Source organism: Hylobates moloch, unplaced genomic scaffold (assembly GCF_009828535.3).
Source record: "Hylobates moloch isolate HMO894 unplaced genomic scaffold, HMol_V3 SCAFFOLD_2, whole genome shotgun sequence".
Taxonomy (NCBI): Eukaryota; Metazoa; Chordata; class Mammalia; order Primates; family Hylobatidae; genus Hylobates; species Hylobates moloch.
In genome coordinates this window covers 166492038-166513372 of record NW_026652277.1, presented here as the reverse complement: position 1 = coordinate 166513372, position 21335 = coordinate 166492038, and the positions used below count along the sequence as shown (strand labels likewise).

The window sequence follows — 21335 nt, the reverse complement described above, 5'->3', positions numbered from 1 at the left end:
TCCACCCTCTGACACACATGATAGGCCATCCATCTGGGCAGGAACAGTGCCTTTTTCACCACTGTAGAGCCAAAGCCCGACAGCGTCTAGCCTAGAGCGAGCTCCCAAATGTTTACGGAACCAAAACGAACGTTAAGGTCCAGCTCATTCCCTGACTCCGCAGGAAGCTTCCTGACAACACTGGTCCACAGTGCTTCATCCTCTGACCTACTATAGCACTCTGCAGTACATCAGAACAGTACAACATCTGCCACCCATTTCTTCGGACTTGGTCAAAAAAAAAGAAGACAGACTCACCAGGACAATGACGTTAATTATGGCTATATTCAGGGAATGTAAGAATATTTTTTAAATACCTAGTTGACTTCATTCATACACTGCTCCACCATTCCAGTCCCACTATGCAGATCCTTTCTCTCTCTGTTCCCACTGAGGAAATCCTTCGTAATAAAGCTGGCATATAAAAGCTGAACATCCACCAAATTCTAATAAGTACATTTTATCGGTTTAAATTCCTTTTCAGGGTAAAAAAACTAGGTAAGTTTCCACTATTCATTTCGCTCAATACAGTAAATTTACCTGCAAAAAGCACAGTTAAATCCTCACTTAACTTCAAGGATAGGTTCTTAGAAGCTGAACTTTAAGCAAAAACAACCTGCATATGAAAACAATTTTACCTTAAGCTAACTGATATAAACAAGAGTAAAGATCCTACGTATATACTACATAGTAAGTGTCGTTTCACTTAAAGCTGCAGTTTCCAAGAACTTAACAATATTGAGGACTTACTGTATAGAAAAGTCTGAGGGGTTGTGGTTTTGCAATTCATATCTCTTAACATTATATGGTTTTGAAACCTGCCATGCAGATCACTGAAGCCACAAACATTCAACCATGATGTAGCCCTGAGCTTCTCAGCCCCTATTACCAGCTACAGATGATCCCAAGGAGGGCTCTTCTCCACCAACTACGCCCTCTCTGGATTCAATGCACCTCCCGGAGTGGGGTAGCCCTCCTGTAATGGAATACCTAAAGGCACTACCTAGGAAGGAAACAAGATAGATGTGGTCACCTAGCATGCTACAATATGCTCATAGAAACAGAAACGTTGCTTTACCAGAAGAGTTGCATAAAATGAGTCATTAATGCTGAGTCACTAATAAATTATCTCTAACTCAGGTCATGAACACGATTATGTAACTTTTCAAACTTGACTACAACCACATGCTGAATACATTAAGCACAGAAACAGTCATATCTGAGCACTTGCATAAGTCAAATTATTAAGGCAGCACCCTAGTTTAACCATCTGCCATGGAAATTAATAAAAAGTGTAGCATGCTCAGATGGATAAAATCCCCATTACAAACCACAAACATTTCACAGTATAGTCAAAAGGCGCACAGAACATCACTGCCTGTCCCACAAGGGCAATTTTGTTCCAGGGCAGGAAAAAAATGCATAGGTCCTTGTCCTTGTCAGCCAGGTTCCAACAGCATCTGACAAGGTGAGTACAGTCACATGCTTAGGTTGGGGCTGGGGAACGAAGTGTCCTTCATCTCTCTCAGAAATGCCTCTCTAAAGCCAGAATGTGGCTTAACCTTCTTGCACCACTGAGAAAACTACGCACTAAATCCTAAGTATTTCTCAAGGCCCTGCTCAAAGATCATCTTCACCACACAATCTCTAGGAAGCCTCATTCTTCATTCTTTGAACAATTCAAAGCTTGCTTTCTCTTCCTAATGGAAATGCAAATAGAGGAAGGCGAAGTCCACGTTTCACCCTCATGCTAGACTGTAGGTTCCATGAGGTATAAGCTGGGACTTCTCTTGCCCCCCAACAGTGGCAAATACACACAGCAACTGGCACACAACAGAGATGCAGTAAATACCTGCTAATGCATGTGTGCTTCAAATCTAAACTGAGGAACAAAAATCAACAAACACTGTTTCTAGCCTCATGAGTCAGAACAGTAACTGAATTTCCAAGTACTAAGTGGTACTGTAAGGACTGGAAAGTAATATACTTAAGTATATTACTTTAAGTACAAAGGGTATAGAGTACTTTACTATTTCATCACTTATAAACCATTTTCACAGCCCTTCCAAAAACATATTATCTCAGGTTCTACAACTCTGATAGAAGAGAATTATTATTTTCAATTTACTACTGACTTGAGTAAACTAATGACTTGAATGACTTGGACAGGTAAAGCTAGAACTTCTTGGAATCAAGATAAGGAAAAACAGAAACAGAAAGGAAAAAAGAACAGGCCATCACTAAAGGAAATAAAACAGCCCTCCATTATATCCACCATTGTAATATCTTAGTTAGTCATCACAAATCTACTAAAAGTCACTTTCTACGTAGAATTTATAAGAGAGATAAAAGAGCTGCAGTGAGTTTTTGCTGGCTTTAATCCAAAATGAGTCAACTTTTCCCACTAAAACTGTTGTACAGATTAAGTACGTTAAATACTGTATAAATGTTTCAAAATAAAATGGTTTTCTAATCTCTCTGAATGTTGAGAAAGTTGGTCATCACTATGCACAGTGAGGTGGACACAGAACCTGGCTTGCCAGTTCCCAGTGGCTCTGGGCCTTCTTCAAGAGAGGGTGAATCAGACAATAGTACTAGGAGGGTCTTTCAACTGCAAGGGAGACCATTCTCACAATCTAGAAATTCCCATCCTTTTTGGAATTAAGATGTGTCATACAGTGTTTTTAGGAAAAAGAAGAGTACCTTAGAAATAAATTTTTATAATATTTTTAAAACACTTAAAAAACTTACCATAGATTGTCGAGTCCTCCACAATGGAAAAATAGTAGAGTTTAAATCAAGAGATTCATGAGGAGGTTTATGCTAGGCATGGTGGTGAATTGAGCACGTTTCAGATATTATCTGGAAGTCTGATACAGTGGGAGGTCTTGCTAATAACAAGACTTGGGGACAAGGGAAGCGCAGGGAGGTTCCTGAGTTGTGAGCTGAACTGACTGGCTGGTCTTGGGCCATCTACTAAAATGGGGAAACAGTGCATGGAACTTATCTGAGGGTTCAAGGGGCAGGGGGGGAATGAGTTCTGTCTGGGTGACCGATAGTCTGCAAGGCCTGATTGGTATCCACTTTTGTATCTCATATATCAAGTTGGAGAATGAAGTCTGGAACTAGAAGGAGATGGCAGACAGAGAGAGGTATCTGGAGTCATCAGCATGTAGGGAGATTTAAAGCCAACATAGAGAGGAAATACAGAAAAATATGCACGCCTGGTGCCCGTTAACATTTAAAGATGAGGCAAAAAAAAAGAAAAAAAAGAAAAAAAGGCAGAGCCAGCAAAGAAGGGCGGAAAGCAGAGGCCAGAACAGTAACAGGAAAACCAGGAGAGCCTGGTGTCCTGGACAACATCTCAATTCTAGTGATGCTACTGAGACATCAAGTGCAGTTTAAAAACAAAAACAAAAACAAAACACCAAAAACCTATGAGTTTAGCAATGTGTGGTCATTGAGAAGGAGATCATTTCAGTAGAATAAGGAAAGAAAGCACACTGAAGTGGGCCAAAAAGTTAAAGAAAATTTTTTTAAAAAATAAATAAATAATTGATATTCTAAACAATGAGAGGTGAGGAAGTTAAGAATGACAGGGTACATTGATCTTCCAATAAGTTTTACCAAACGAGGCAAGCAGATAACTACAATAAAGCATTATCAGTGCAACCAGAGAAGTCTGTTCAGTGTACAACAGGGACAAGGAGCAGGGTCAGACAAAGCATATCGGAGAAGATGTACCCAATCAAAGAATTCAGGTGAGACCATTGCTACAGTAGATGTGTCCTTATAACAAAACGAATTCCAGCAACTACACATAACTACCTGCTTATTCTTAAGCCAAAAAAATCCTGTTGGCCGGGCATGGTGGCTCAGGCCTGTAACCCCAGCACTTGGGGAGGCTGAGGCGGGTGGATCACCTGAGACCAGGGGTTTGAGACCAGCCTGGTCAACACGACAAAACCCCGTTTCTACTAAAAATACAAAAATTAGCTGGGTGTGGTGGTGGGCACCTGTAATCATAGCTACTCAGGAGACTAAGGCAGAAAAATGGCTTGAACCTGGGGGGCGGAGGTTACAGTGAGCCAAGATTACGCCATTGCACTCCAGCCTGGGCAACAAAGGGAGACTCCGTCTCAAAAAAAAAAAAAAAAAACCCTGTTAAATGACAATCAGTACTAACCTTGATTAATTTGCACATCTACAATATCTGTAAGAAATTGTTTCATAGAATAAAAACATTCCCAAGTAATTATTTTCTGAAATAATCTTCATTATGTAACATAATCATTATTTTGCCTGACATACCTGCCCACCTATTGAGGACTCTTTTAAAAGAAAAACTCATCTTTCTTGAATTACTGCTTCACAGTAAAAGGATAAATCATTATAAAAAAGCATCACTTCGGCCGGGCGCGGTGGCTCACGCTTGTAATCCCAGCACTTTGGGAGGCCGAGGCGGGCGGATCACGAGGTCAGGAGATCGAGACCGCGGTGAAACCTCGTCTCTACTAAAAAATACAAAAAAATTAGCCGGGCGTGGTGGCGGGCGCCTATAGTCCCAGCTACTCGGAGAGGCTGAGGCAGGAGAATGGCGTGAACCCGGGAGGCGGAGCTTGCAGTGAGCCGAGATTGCGCCACTGCACTCCAGCCTGGGCGACAGAGCGAGACTCCGTCTCAAGAAAAAAAAAAGAACTATTAACATATTTACCAAATATGAAGCTATTTATCACAGGTTAAGAATTCCTCTACTATATGTTTCACTCTGGCAAATATAGCTAATACCATTTTATCACAAATTTCTAACAACAGAATACACAATGTGAGAAAGGCAAACTAGTCTCAAAGACTAGACAAACATTTACCACAGTATTTAATTTCAGATTCAATTTATCTAACTGAATACATTTATAATTCCAAAACTGTTAAGATTTGTTAAATACTTACATAATATGAAACATATTTTACATACTAGCTGAGGGTGAAATAAATTGTCTTTCATTCAGATTTTTTTCCTTTTTAATTCAGTTGCAAAATTAGCAGACGACTAGATCTGACCCCTTCAATTTAGTTAGTTCCATGGCCAGAAATAAAATCTTGCAATGGTTCTTTCAGTAGTGTTCTTAAGGGATGGCCAGTGGGGACACAGCGTTTTTCTGCTTCTTGTGGTAGAAGGGAGTGAAGATAAGGTAACTAAGTATGGGCAGAGATGAGTTAAATGTCAGCCTTCCCAGAAATGAAAAACCAAATTAAATAAAACCCAAGGTTTCTTTTGTTGATTACCTTAAATGAAGATACAAGTTCACAACCCCTGATTCAGAATCCTTACAGACAAGTATTTTGAATTCAGAATTTTTTAAATCTTAGCAAAGTCCTACAAGGGGAGCTCCTGTCAATTATCTAATGTCACCCACAGGTCTGGGCAGCCCCCATAATAAAACACAGTATTTCTGCAGCTGAAGTGATGGAATAATAACAATCAGCAGCTTCATATCAGTCCAGGTCAGGTCTTGCCATTGAAACAATTATACAAAACTTGCTATTTTCAGAGCCCTTAGATTTAACAATCGTGAGCTGGGCACAGTGGCTCTCACCTATAATCCCAGCAGTTTGGGAGGCTGAGGTGGGCGGATCACTTAAGTCTAGGAGTTTGAGACCAGCCTGGGCAACACGGCAAAACCCTGTCTCTACAAAAAAAAAAAAAAAAAAATTTGTAACGAGCTGAACATTTTGGCATGTCTGTAGTCCCACCTACTTGGGAGGCTGAGGTGGGAGGATCACTCAAACCCAGGAGGCAGAGGCTACGGTGAGCAGTGATTGTGCCACTGCATTCTAGCCTGGGGAAGAGAGCGAAGCTCTGTCTGAAAAAATTAAACAAACAACAAAAAAAGATTTAACAATTGAGGATAAGTGATTGAGGACTTGTATTTAACACAAGTTATACGAAAATAAAGTTGCAGGAAAATGTTAGACCCCTAGATTCCAGTTCTCCTCCATACAAGCTGCATGAATTTAGGCAGGTTATTTACATCTTTAAAGCCCGAGTTTTCTTCCCTATAAAATGGAAATAATGATATCTTCCTATGAGTCTGCTGTAAACAATATGAGGTAAGATGTCTGAAACCACGTCCGGCACTGGGCAGGAGGATGACCATCTCAGTTTGCCTGGGATTTTCCAGGTATTAACACCGACAGTCCCACATCCCAGAAGCCAGGAGAGTTGGTCACTCTACTTGACAGGCATTCAGTAAATGGAACATATTCTTTTCTTTGCGGGAGGTGGGAGAGAGTAGAGACAGGGTCTCACTATGTTACCCAGGCTGGTCTTGAACTCCTAAGCTCAAGCAATCTTCCTGCCTCAGCTTCCCAAAGTGCTGGGATTACAAGCATGTGCCACCATGCCCAGCCAAATGGAACAGATTCTAATATGAGGAACAGAAATTAACTAAAAGTAAAAATGCATCAGAGTGAACAGGCAACCTACGAAACGGGAGAAAATTTTTGCAATCTACCCATCTGACAAAGGGCTAATATCCAGAATCGACAAAGAACTTAAACAAATTTACAAGAAAAAAACAAACAACCCCATCAAAAAGTGGACAAAGGATATGAACAGACACTTCTCAAAAGAAGACATTTATGCAGCCAAAAGACACATGAAAAAATGCTCGTCATCACTGGTCATCAGAAAAATGCAAATCAAAACCACAATGAGATACCATCTCACACCAGTTAGAATGGCCATCATTAAAAAGTCAGGAGACAACACGTGCTGGAGAGGATGTGGAGAAATAGGAACGCTTTTACACTGTTGGTAGGACTGTAAACTAGTTCAACCATTGTGGAAGACAGTGTGGCGATTCCTCAAGGATCTAGAACTAGAAATACCATTTGACCCAGGCATCCCATTACTGGGTATATACCTAAAATCATGCTACTATAAAGACACATGCACACGTATGTTTATTGCAGCACTATTCACAATAGCAAAAACTTGGAACCAACCGAAATGTCCATCAAGATAGACTGGATTAAGAAAATGTGGCACATATACACCATGGAATACTATGCAGCCATAAAAAAGGATGAGTTCATGTCCTTTGCAGGGACATGAATGAAGCTGGAAACCATCATTCTCAGCAAACTATCACAAGGACAGAAAAACAAACACCGCATGTTCTCACTCATAGGTGGGAACTGAACAATGAGAACACTTGGATACAGGGCGGGGCAACATCACACATGGGGGCCTGTCATGGGGTGGGGGGCAGAGGGAGGGATAGCATTAGAAGAAATATCTAATGTAAATGATGAGTTAATGGGTGCAGCAAACCAACATGGCACATGTATACCTATGTAACAAACCTGCACGTTGTGCACAGGTACCCTTCAAAAAAAGCCAAAAAAAGTAAAAATGCAATGTGGAAAAATCATGCAAAACAGTTTCAGCAGTGAGACAGCCAGACCACTGTCTGTGAATTAGAATCTTCTCTTTTGTGGTAGGCAGAATTCTAAGACCACACCCCCTGGTGTGCATACCCAGTGTAATCCCCTCCCCAGGAGTAGAGGTGAGCATGGCCGGCTCAGGGGTGCCATTTTTCAGACATGGAAAGTCAGAAAGATTTGAAGCTATAGCAGATACTCTCCTTCTGGCCTTGAAGAAGCAAACTGCATGCTGTGGAGAGGGCCACATGGCTGGGACTAGTGAGGGCCTCTAAGACTGGAGGTCCTCAGTCCTACAACCACAAGGAACTGATTTCTGCCAACAACCTGAATGAGCTTGGGAGAAGGCCCTGAGCCTCAGAGGAGCTAGCAGTCCTGGCTGGTACCACGTTTCCCAGCCTGGGAGACCTAAGCAGAGGCCCCAGACATACTGTAACAGGGCTTCAGAACTACAGAACTGTGAGACTAAAAATGGGTAATGTTTTAAGCCACCAAGTCTGGAGTAATTTGTTACATAAGAATAAAAAAAATTTTTTGAAGAGTATCCACTTCAAAGGTACAGATATGTGTGTGGGGTGGGGGGATAATGTGTGCATGCCTATATGTATATGCCCAATATATTATTTGTAAAACATAATTTCTTGCATAAAACGACTGTTTTTTAATGGAAAAAGTTCAAATTCAAAAGAAGCTTCTTAACAAACTCAGTGGAAAAATGAATCTCAAAATACTCTTGGCCTTACAACTAAAACTTTCATACATTGATGATGAGGTGTAAATAGTACAGCCACTTTGGAAAACAAGTAATTTCTACTAAACCTAAACACATGCAACACTATGACTTAGAAATTCCACCTTCTGAATGCACAGGTCCATACAAAGACATGCACACAAATGTTCATAGCAGCATTAGTCATAACAGCCAAAAACTGGAAGCAATCCAAATACCCAGGAACAGGAGAAGAAAAACACCAGGTATCTTCCTTCAGTGAAAAATTCACATCAATTAAAAAGAACAAACTAATAATATACACAACAGGGATGAATCTCACAGACATCATGTTGAGTGAAAGAAGCCAGACACAGAGAGTATGTAATGAAGGATTCCATTTCCATTAAGCAGTGACAGAAGTCAGAATATGAGTTACTTCTCAGGAGGGGCGTGCTAGGATCTCAATGTTTCCATTCCCACAAAATTCAATGTTGAAACCTAATCCCCATGTGGTGGTATCAAGAGGTGGGGCCTTTGGGAGGTGATCAGGTCTTGAGGGCTCTGTCCTCATAATGGGATTCCTACCCTTATAAGATAGGCCCAAGGAAGCTCCCTTGCCCCTTCCACCATGTGAGGACACAGGAACGAGGTGCCATTTATGGAGGAGAGAGCCCTCACCAGACACTGAACCTGCTAACATCTTGATCTTGGACTTCTCAGTCTTCAGAACTGTGAGCAATAAATTTCTGTTGTTTATGGATTACCCAGTCTAAGATATTTTGTTTTAGCAGCAGGAATGGATTAAGACAGAATGTAAAATCTGGGAAGGAGCACCAAGTACCTGTAACTGGTGCTGGAAATGCTCTATATTTTGATATTGTTGGCGCTTACATGGGTGACTGCATATAAAAATAATCGAGAGTTAAGTTTAGTGCACTTTACTGAATGTTTACATTGCTATGATCTCAATGTTTGTGTGCCCCCAAAATTTGTATGGTGAATCTCCCTAGGTGATGGTAATAAGAGGTAGGGTCTTTATAGGAGGTGATTAAGTCATGAGAATGGAGCCCTCATGTATAGGATTAGTGGCCTCATAAAAGAGGCCTCAGAGACACTCTCATCCTCTTTCCACCAAGAAGAAATCAAAAACTCTACCATACTAGCCCCCGATCTTGAGACTTTCAGCCTCCCGAACTGTGAGAAATAAATTTCTACTGTTTATAAGCCACCTATACTTGTATAAGACCTATACTTGAAAAATATTCCTGCTCCTTTACAATAGCTATTTAATAACCATTTAATGACATTTTTAAGATGCCTGAAATAGTCATGGATTCCTCATTTTAAAAACACCCAAATAAGCTAGTGAAGAGTAAAACATGAATATTGCGAAGGTGCTATACAAGCATAACTTTGCAAGAAATTATCAATCACGCTCTTCTTTAAAACACAATGCCTAACACTTAAGTAATGCTCAATAAATGTTGGTTGCATGAATTTCATAATCCCACTGCTTATATTTTAGAAGCCCAGAGGAATCTATATGTACAAATATATGGCATAATACCCTCAATATAATAAACCCTATACATGTGAAAAACTATGGTTTTTGTCCATTAACTACTTCTTTACCTCCAAGTACAAAAACATACAAGCCAAGTGTTAAGCCATCACCAAAGGAACGTAGATGTTAACTGTGCAAGGTAAAGGCAGCACCACTTTCATTTTTCACACTGTCAGTGGGACATCAGGGGTGGGGGTAACTCTTTGCCATGTAGACTTGGAGCAAGAAAAGTTGGTTAGAATCATCTAATTTAACCCCCTACCCTGGTTAGAAAGCGCCCTGGTCTCCCTACTGCTGGGCGTCTTCCCACTGCCTGGACCCTCTAAGAGAGACAGTGCAGGGAGAAGACAGCAGGGGTGCCAGGGACAACTGACCCACTTGGGGAGGGGCAGCCTACTGTGAACTGTGTCCACCTTAGCATCTTTTCTGCCAGTGCATAAGAGGCAGAACTCACAGCATGGGAAGTCTCACTTGGCAGCAAGTCTATGAAACTGAAATGAAGGAAGTTTCAAGTCCACAAGGGGCTCAAAAACACCACTGGAAGTGACCAAAAAGTGAAACAAAACCACAGCTCACCTCACTATTGTGGCCCCGGAGGTTGAAATTTATCCTCTGCGGAGTACTCCTGTCCCTGCGACAGTGACTAGAGGTGAAAGTCACCCCAACCACTCCTCGCCCGTTGCCCGTGGCCAGCCAGCCTTCCTCATAGTAGCGCCTCCTGCACACAGGCTTCTCCTTCTCACTCTTGGGGACACGCCCCTTCCAGGAGAGGCACAGGATGTTGGAGTCGCTGCAAAGCACAGGCCCATGTTCCACCGCTGCATACATACTTTCTGCAATGAACTGTTTTACTTAAAAAGTAATGCTAATGCTGTGAAATTTAAACCAATTTCTTTCATTGGTATATGTGTTTTTGTGGTTGACTTGTGTTGCTTTTTTCCCCCTTTAATTAAGACTGACTTGAATCTAATTAGAAGGTCAGTATTTTATAAAGATCCACCAAATGCATAGTGAAAAAATTCCTCTATAAAAGATGATGGCAGTCTTCTAAGAAAAGGTAATGCTTAAAAAAACATGGGGTCCATTTTTATTTTCAAGTTCTCAGAGGAAGAACGTGCTGATCCTTTGGAGAAAGAGCATCGTTAAATTAAGTGGTGATCAAGAAACGGTTTTCTTCTTTTTACTCCACTTGGTTATTCTCATTCAGCCTGAGATTCCAGTTTAGTGTAATATGATTCCAGAGACAAACGGTTGCAAATACATAGATTTCAAGTAACTTAAGGCTTTAAGAATCCCTCTAGCTCAAATTTTTCTCTTCAAAAGTTCGGATGCAGAGACAGAATACACAGGATCATCTTCCTTCTGAAGCCACCCTCTAGCATGTTTTCTGAACTAGACAAATTTCTGCTGCTAAAGCTGAAAAAGATTGCATAAAGGGAAAAAAAGGCACACAAACCGTGCAAAACAGACCAGAGTTTGTGCAGACAAGAGTCCAAATTTTAGGAAGAAAAATAGACTCTCTCCTTGTTGTTTCAGAACCAGAAACTTTCCACCTCAAAGCTTGGCCCTGTGTCCCCGGGGAACGCAGGGCTCCATCGGACTACTCCTCCACCAGCCGGCGCACCCCTCAGTGCCATAGAGGCTAGAAAGAAGGCCCCTTCACTCAAGAGGAAGAATGTTCCAGCGCTCTTACAGTGGTCCCAGTGTTTGCCGTGGGTGAGTCTTAAATCCTCTTGCTGACAAAACAGAGCCACGCTGCAAGATTTTGTTTCTTTGCTCGTCTCCCTTCTTGCTCCCCCAGTTAGCACTCCCCTTTTCTGCTCCTAAAGATCTTTTTCCATCTTGATGAAAAAAGCTAATCTTAGAATTAAGTCCATCAGGTAATCTTCTCATACACAAGTCTTCTTTGAGTTGACAAGGAAGATAATCCCTTAAAACAAAAGCAGAAGCCAGTCAGATTCCCCCAACTGTCTCCCTAGAGAGTGATCGTGTTTTGCTGATGGGTGCTTTCCTGTTCACATTCAGAGACTGTCTCCAAACACCACACCACTAGTCCAAAAAAAGAAAGCTTTGCTTGGATTTTCCTTGATATTTATTTTATAATTATTGGTTTCAATTGCTATTTTACAATATTATCCTATAGATGCAGGAAAAAAAGGGGGAAATAATAAATTAAAATTTCTCAAATACAGTTAATTAAGATGGGCAAAGGAATCAGTTCATTATTCAAACTTATCCCATCATACTTGAACTTGCTTTCCTCTAGCCATAACCACAGTAGGAGTTACTTTTCAGTCTAGAATTTTAATCCGTCCAAATCACCAAACCCACTGAAAAATAAAGTGCAACAAACACTGTGTGAGCCGCTGCAATGTTTGAAATCACACTTTTTTCTCAGTCACCTTCTCACTTAGTTCCTTCTTTAAACTGCAGAATATTTTTGTGGTTTAATCTGTGCAAATTTTTTTTTCTTCTTTTTGCAGACTTTCTTTACCCATGCAGACCATATGGAAAATTGGCCATTAGTGATATATTTTCCTCCCTGGGCTCCTGAGCCCAGTGGTGTCAAGTTGCTCCATCTGATTCTTAAATTAATTTTCATCAGTTGTAAAACTCTCAAGTGTGCACAAGAATAAGCCTGTCTTCCCGTGTGAATGTGTAAGTACAGAAAGAAGGTTTTAAATGCACATAGACACACACTCTTCAACTGCCATACGAAGCATCTGTTTCCCCAGTCATTTCAGGAACCATCAGATTATTCACGGCTGGGGGGCCCTGGAGTCTTACAAATCTGTTAAAAAAAAAAAAAAAGATATAAAATTAAAAAACTTTAAAACACTGAAAAATAAAAGTTTTAAGAATAATTGCTGAAACTGAAATGAGAGACCCATCTTTACACTTAACATCAAATGGAGCTACTGGCTGCACTGAATGGTAAAATCCAATAGTGAAAGGATACACCTCACCAGACTCAAGACAACACACAACACATGAGAGTTCTGCCTGCCACTGATCGTGGTATTCAGTTTGTCAGCAGCTGGGCACATCGGAATGAAATCATAACTGCCATTCTTCCACATTGAACTGTACTTTCTAAGACTCTGAACTCAGAATGTGAGACTCTACCCCTCCAGAGACCATGGTCACTGTTTAAGCAGGCATCCTCAAAAAGGAGACTGAAATGACTCAGGCAAGTTATCTAGATTGATTTTTTCACGATTAATAAAAGATATTCCCTCAAGACACAAAGCAGTAAGGGCCTTTAAAAACCATCCGTCCCTGATGGCTGGCAGGTCTCACAGCAAAGCGCAGCTGTTTTCTAAGCTTTTAAGTTGTCTACCAGCAATAAAGTTCTAGAGAATCTCTCTCTAGCAAATCCATTTCATCTTCTTCCTACTGCCTGAAGTCCAGGCCGCATCACATCCTCTACAAACACGAGAACACTCTGTCCCTAACTTACTCATCCTCCCCGCCCTGCGGCCCTGCCAGTCCTTCCAGAAGGCAGAGTGGCCTTTGTCAAATTCAGCAGACTCTCTCAGTCCCCTGGGGCAGCTGAAGCAGCCCAGGCCCACCCCACAGGAACTGAACACTGCAAGGGAAGGAAGGGCCCAAGTGTTCGCATTTCTAACAAGCTCCCAAGAGATGCTAATGCTGCTGGTCAGGGAACCAGGCTTTGAGAACTACTGGCCTGTAGCATCAAGTCCCAGCAAAAGACCCTACTTTCATCATAATACTAGGACATAATTTGCCTTCTTCCATTTTCACATTTGTATCTATGGTACAAAATCAACAGTGGGTCAAACTGCAAGCTCTTTAACACTAATCAAGGTAGAGGTACCAACTGCACCAGTAGTCATAGATTGAAAAAAAAGAAAAAAAAAAACAGCCTCACTTAAAAACATCTTTGATACGGCAGTAAAAATTATTAATTTTATTAAATATCAGCCCTTGAGTACATGGTTTTTAATACCCTTGTGTCCCAAAATAGTAGGTACACATAAAGTACTTCTGTGGACTACTGAAGCACCATGGTGGTCCCAGGAAAAAGCATGTGTTATACAGTTTAAGTTGCAAAATGAACTGCTTGCTTTTTTCATGGAATACCATGTGACATGGTTTGAATGTTTGGCCCCTCCAAATCCCATGCTGAAACGTAACCCCCAATGTTAGAGGTGGGGCCTGGTGGGAGGTGTTTGGATCATGGGGGCAGTCCCTCATGAATGTCTTAGTGCTGTCTTCTGATAGTGAGTGAACTCTCACAATACCTGGTTGTTTAAAAGAATGTAGCACCAGGAGTTCGAGACCAGACCGGCCAACATGGTGAAATCCTGTCTCTACTAAAAATACAAAAATTACCCAAGCATGGCCGGGCGCGGTGGCTCACTCTTGTAATCCCAGCATTTTGGGAGGCCGAGGTGGGCGAATCACGAGGTCAGGAGATCGAGACCACGGTGAAACCCCGTCTCTACTAAAAATACAAAAAATTAGCCGGGCGTGGTGGCGGGCGCCTGTAGTCCCAGCTACTCGGAGAGGCTGAGGCAGGAGAATGGTATGAACCCGGGAGGCGAAGCTTGCAGTGAGCCCAGATTGCGCCACTGCACTCCCGCCTGGGCAACAGAGTGAGACTCCGTCTCAAAAAAAAAAAAAAAGAAAAAAAAATTACCCGAGCATGATGGTGGGCACCTGTAATCCCAATTACTCGGGAGGCTGAGGCAGAAGAATTGCTTGAAACTGGAAGGCAGAGGTTGCAGTGAGCCAAGATCGCACCACTGCACTCCAGCCTGGGTGAAAGAGAAAAACTCCGTCTCAAAAAAAAAAGAGTGTAGCACCTCCCACCTCTCTTGCTGCTCCCACTCTAGCTATGTGACACACTAGTTCCTTGTCACCTTCTGCCATGTTTGTAAGCTTCCTGAGGCCTCACCAGAAGCAGATGCCAGCACCATGCTTCCTGTAAAGCCTGCAGAGCCATGAGCCAATTAAAACAATTTTCTTTATAAATTACCCAGTCTCAGGTATTCCTTATAGTAATGCAAATGGGCTAATACCCCAAGTTTACTAAAAAGTATGAATGACAAATTAGGTCGTTCCAGCTGGGATATTTGACCGACATTTTCTTGAACATAAACAAAGTAAGCCTGCCACTTTAAGGAAAACAACTAACAGAATTTGTTGTCGAAAATAAAAACTGAGCTTTCAAGTTAAATTTAGACTTTTGCGAAAATCAGCACTCATCACTATGAGCTTGCGAGCTCCCCATGTAACTGGGGGTGATGTTAATAAATGTGAATTTTTTTATTTTTTATCCCATATTTCATTATATATCAATATTTGGAAGACTCACATACTTGGTAAACCAATATTTTCCAAATGACCAACAAAGATGATAGAAATTATACTTGAGTAAAAGATCCATTCAAGGTACAAGACTTTGGGAGGCCGAGGCAGGGGTATCATCAGAGGTTAGGAGTTCGAGACCAGGCTGGCCAACATGGTGAAATCCCATCTCTACTAAAAAATACAAAAATTAGCTGGGTGTGGTGGCGGGTGCCTGTAGTCCCAGCTACTCGGGAGGCTGAGGCAGGAGAATCAATTGAACCCAGGAGGCGGAGGTTGCAGTGAGCTGACATCACACCACCACACTCTAGTCTGGGTGACAGTGAGACTCCGTCTCAAAAACAAAACAAAAAAAGTGCAAAGAAGACAAATGAATTTTAATGTAACCAAGGATGAAAAATTCACTGATATATTTCATTCAAATTCTATATTGCAACTAACCTTTGAGAAACTACCACTTGTTGAATTTTAGTGTGGTTATCAAAGAAAAATATCCATGATTATCTGAAGACTATTAAAATCCTCCTTTCTTTTCCAATTATATATGTGTGTGAGGCTGAATTTTCTTCATATACTTCAACAAAAACAACATATTGCAACCAATTAAATGTAGAAGCAAATATGAGAGCCTAGCTATCTTTAAGTAAGCCAGACATTAGATATTGCTGCCAAAATATAAAACAATAAACTCTTATTATTAAATGTTTTAGTTTTAGGAAAAGCAGTTGTTTTCATAAAAATATATAACTTATTTAATGGGTTTATGTTTTTAATAAATTAGGGAATTTTTTTAATTTATCAGTTTTATTTTATTTTTTTGAGACACAGCCTCACTCTGTCGCCCAGGCTGGAGTACAGTGGTGTGATCACAGCTCACTGCAGCCTCAACTTCCTGAGCTCAAAAAAATCCTCCCACCTCAGCCTCCTGAAGACCACAGGTGCACACCACCACATCCAGTTAACTTTTGTATTGTGTGTAGAGACAGGGTTTCGCCACGTTAGCCAGGCTGGTCTCGAACTCTGAGGCTCAAGTGATCCACCCCTGCTCAGTCTCCCGAAGTAGCTGGGATTACAGTGTCAGCCGCTGCACCCAGCCAGGTTTAATTTCTAATATGGTAAATATCAACAGATAACCACAAAAACAAAAGTTCCTTTGGACCTTCAATAATTTTTATGAATATAAAGGGGCCCTGAAACAAAAAAGTTCAAAAATCACAGACATATACTAACTCTCTAAAATGTAAATCTATCTTTCCTTCTTTCTTTATTTTGAGAAGGGGTCTCACTCTCACCCAGACTGCAGTGCAGTGGTGCAATCTTGGCTCACTGCAACCTCCCTTGAACTAGGCTCAAGCAATCCTTCCACCTCAGCCTCTTGAGGAGCTGGGACTACAGGTGCATGCCGCCATGCCCGACTAACTTTTTGTATTTTTTGAAGAGAGAGCGTTTCCCAATGTTGCCCAGGTTAGTCTCGAAAACTCCTGGGCACAAGTGATCTGCCTGCCTCAGCCTCCCAAAGTACTGGGATTAAAGGCATGAGCTACAACGCCCAGCCAAATGTAAATCTTAAATAACTATTTTATTAAGGTATATAGGATAAATTTCCACAGTAAAAGCACAGTGTTCCATTTCATATATACTGTTAAGGTTTTTAACCAAACTTTAAAAATATCTTTAAAATCATAAAACGCCATATATGCTAGACAAATATGGCAGTTTTTTTTTAATTCCACTTTATTATGATTCAAAATGCATAATGGATACAAAAATCTAACAGAAAAGAACAATCAAAGCATCCGAATTACTGAAAGGCTGGTGCCAATTTTATCAATACCATTAACAAAAATGAGTGGTGTTGGACATTTCACTTCCTTTCTTTCTGCCTTTTCTCATAAAGATGAGAAAATGAGAATGGTAACTAAACCGATTAAGTTTCCAAGGAATGATAAGAATATTGTCAAATCAACACTAGCAAGGGGGGTTGGTACAAAATGATTAAAAACCAACTATCAAATTGAAAGCAGAAACTTAAACAGATATTTGTATGCCAATGTTCATGGCAGCATGATTCACAGTAGCCAAAATTTGAAACCAACATAAATGACTTTTTTTTTTTTTTTTTTTGAGACAGGGTTTCTCTCTGTCTTTCAAGCTGGAGTGCAGGGACGTGATCACAACTCACTGCAGCCTTCAACTCCTAGGCTCAAGCTATACTCCCACCTCAGCCTCCCAAATAGCTGGGACTACAGGTACATACCACCAGGCTAGCTAATTTTTTTTTTTTAATTTTTGGTACAGATAGGTCTTATTATATTGCCCAGGCTGGTCTGGAACTCCTGAGCTCAAGCAATCCTCCCACCTCAGCCTCCCAAAGGGCTGGAATTACAGGTGTGAGCCTCCACACCCAGCAACAACCCAAATGTCCACTGATGGATGAACGAGTAAACAAAATGTGATATATGTACACACACACACACACACACACACACGCACACGCAATGAAATACCATTCAGCCTTAAAAAGGAGAGAAATTCTGATACATGCTACCAAACGGATGAACTCTGAGGACATTATGCTAGGTGAAATAAGCCAGTCACAAAAAGACCAATACCTTATGACTCCAGTGATAGGAGGGACCAAGAGTAGATAGTAGTAGGATTCATAGAAACAGTAAGTAGAAGGGTAAGTGCCAGAGGCTGAGGGGAGGGGAAATAAAGAGTTAGTGTTTAATGGGTATAGAGTTTTAGTTTTGTAAGACAGAAAAAGTTCTGGAGGCAAATGGTTGCAAAATAATGTGAATGTACTTTAATACCACTGAACTATACATTTTAAAAATGGTAAAAATGGGCTGGGCACAGTGGCTCACATCCATAATCCCAACACATTGGGAGTCTGAGGCAGGAGGATGGCTTGAACCTAGGAGTTTCAGACCAGCATGGACAATATAGCAAGACCCTGTCATTACAAAAAAATAAAAAAATCAGCCAGACATGGAAGTGCACACCTGTAGTCCCAGCTACTTTGAAGGCTGAGGTGGGAGGATTGCTTGAGCCCGGGAACTCAAGGCTGCAGTGGGCCATGATCACACCACTGTACTTCAGCCTGGGTGACAGAGTGAGACCCCATCTCAAAAAAAAAAAAAGGTAAAATTGGTAAATTTAACGGTATATATATTTTCCCTCAATTTTAAAAATGAGATAAGTTGATTAAAAAGCAACTATTCATATAAAGTATTTCAATAACAGATTGAAAGTAAACATTATTACTCAGCTTGTCATTATGATGTTTTTTACCCTGAACCTGTAACACAAGCCCAAGGGCAATCCTGGGTGTTTTCATTAAGAATAAACAATGCTGACCTCCACGGACACTATTAGAAACAAACCTGTTTCTAATAATTACAGCTTATTTTCAGAACATTCCTGTATATCAGTACAAAACCCATACCTGCTTTTAGGATATTAGAATCTTAAACCAAAGAATACATGTGTCCAATTGAATTAATGACCTGCTAGGGTTCTAGATGCCAGTGATGAAACACATAAGATGCTTCCCACTCTAGCTTCCATACGATCCAGTTCTAATGGCAAAGAAGGTGCCCCAGAACTTGCTTGGAAAGTTCAACCTAGGGACAGGATGGTGTATCAGGTATGTTAGACACTCACAGATTAATCAACCAATAAATCTTCATTAAACAGCTATTAATATTATTAATATTACACACAAGGCCCCTGTGCTGTGTTCTCTCCCTCTCTTGTCCCCAATTAGATATTCTACTTTCTAACTTATTTTCACTACCATTTATTTTGTGTTATCTGATTCCTATTTCCCACCAACACAGATAAAATTTACCATCAGGAGTGGAGAGGTAAAAAAGCATTTTTGTTTTGTTTTGTTTTTTAAATTGTTTGAATTAACGTTAGAGACTGGAGATAAATTAGGGAAGATATTTTCCACTTACACAATTTTAACAGAAATATATTCATTACAAGTTGTAAGAATGCAACCACTCTGGAAAATAGTTTGGTATTACTAGTATTACTGAAGATGTGAATACCCTGCAAATAGCATTCCCACTCCTGAGTGTGTGCACCAGACACACTCTCTGTGAGTGCTCAAGGGAAGGTAGATCTAGATCTAAGGTATTCACATACAAAGTATTCACAGCAGCAGGGTTTACATCAACTCCAAACTGAAAACAACACAGACCCTTACCAGTAGTTCTGCTTTTGCCCTTTGCCTTGTGATCTTTGTTGGACCCTTATCAGTTCTGCTTTTGCCCTTTGTCCTGTTCCCTCAGAAGCATGTGATCTTTATTAGACCCTTATTAGTAGTTATGCTTTTTACCCTTTGAAGCATGTGATCTTTGTACCTACTCCCTGTTCTTACAATCCCTCCCCTTTTGAAACCCTTAATAAAAACTTGCTGGTTGGAGGCTCAGGCAGGCATCACGGTCCTACTGACATGTGATGTCACGCCCGGCGGCCCAGCAGTAAAATTTCTCTCTTTATACTGCCTGTCTTTATTTCTCAGCTGGCTGACACTTATCGGAAAATAGAACCTACGTTGAAATTCCTGTTTCCATTCTGGCCAGTGAGTCAATTGCTCAATTACTTTTACTACCTAATATTGTTTTAAACAAAGGAGAGAAGACAAGGGGCCCCAGGATGGGCTCCAACGGTGAAAAAGCCACTTATTGGATTAATAGAATTTCTGAACAACAGCCCACCTGCACCATACGCATTCAAGGAAAAAAGTTTGAGGGCCTAATAGATACTGGGTCTGATGCTTCTATTATTTCCTCTAATTTATGGCCTTCCTCTTGGCCTAAACATCTCACTAACATCAGACTAAAAGGGATTGGAATAGCTGATGAAGTTCACCAGAGCACATTTATCTTGCCTTGCACTGGCCCTGAGGGTCAAAAGGGTAAAATTCAGCCTTATATCATGCCAATCTCCACTAATATTTGGGGTAGAGATTTGCTGACACAATGGGGGGCTGAAATTAATATTCCACATAACTCTTACAGTGCTCCCAGTCAACATATAATGGAAAACATGGGGTTTGTTCCCGGACTCGGTCTCGGTCCAAGACATGAAGGAATTACTGAACATCTTCAAGTTACTGTAGAAGAGGCCTGGGTTAGGTCATCCTTTTCAGTGACAGCCACTGCTATGCCTCCCTACAATGAAAATCTGAAACACCTGTCTGAATTGAGCAGTGGCTGCTTCCGGAGGCTTTAACTCAATTGGTTGCTAAACAGTTACAACTTAGAAATGTGGAAACTTCTCTCTCCCCTAGAAGTCTCCTGTGTTTCTAGTAAAAAAGAAATCAGGCAAGTGGAGGATGGTAACTGATTTAAGGGCCATTAATGCTGTAATTAAACCTATGGGGGCCGTCCAACTCGGCATGCCTGCCCCTGCTTTAATACCTATGAACTGGTCTCTCATAGTTATTGATCTTAAAGACTATTTCTTTCATATTGCTTTACATAAATCGAATTGTGAAAAATTTGCTTTTACTGTACCATCTATCAATAATCAGGAGCCTGCAGCTCGTTATCAATGGAAAGTACTTCCTCAGGGAGTACTGAATAGCCCTACCACCTGCCAGCTTTATGTTGGACAGGTGCTTTCACTAGTTTGAGCTCAATTTCCCCAGGCCTATATTCTTCATTATATTGATGATATATTAATTGCTGCCCTCACTGATAAAGAATTGACTGTTATCCATTTTTGAGCCATCGTGTTACAGAGGCTGGATTACACATCGCTCAGGATAAAATTCAACAGACCACTCCTGTTCAATATTTGGGAATGGTGTTCGATAAAGAATATATTCAACCTCAAAAGGTTCAGATTAGGAGAGATTCTTTGAAAACCTTAAATGATTTCCAAAAACTTTAAGGTAACATTAATTATTTAAGACCTACTTTAGGCATTTCAACATATGCGCCGTCTAACTTGTTTTCTATGCTGCGTGGAGATTCCAATCTCTGCAGTCCCAGGACTTTCACCCCTGAGGCTTCACTAGAACTGGAATTCACGGAGGAAAGAATCCAAACTGCCCAGCTGTCTAGGGTACAGCCATCTCAGCCTTTTCAGCTTCTGGTTTTCGCTTCATTGCACTCCCCTACTGGGCTAATAGTTCAACATAATGACTTAGCAGAGTGGTGTTTTCTTACTCATTCTGTGTCAAAAACTTTGTCTGTTTATCTGGACCAAATGGCCACCCTA

The 21335-nt window shown here is 40.9% G+C and overlaps 1 protein-coding gene across 7 annotated transcripts in view; it reads right to left on the bottom strand.

Annotated features, from left to right (window-relative positions):
• The window catches only part of TULP4 (TUB like protein 4), a 286724-nt gene that overhangs the window by 197777 nt on the left and 67612 nt on the right, over nt 1-21335 (bottom strand). For 4 of the 7 annotated variants that reach the window (XM_032161426.2, XM_032161373.2, XM_058435634.1 and 1 more), the window contains one exon: nt 10338-12552. In XM_032161426.2, the coding sequence (XP_032017317.1) occupies nt 10338-10589 (252 nt within the window). In that variant the 5' untranslated portion in view covers nt 10590-12552. Of the gene's footprint in view, nt 1-10337; nt 12553-17707; nt 17793-18100; nt 18251-18543; nt 18722-21335 lie in introns of those variants that run through there. The other 3 variants (XM_032161389.2, XM_058435633.1, XM_032161398.2) reach the window with 3 other exon arrangements.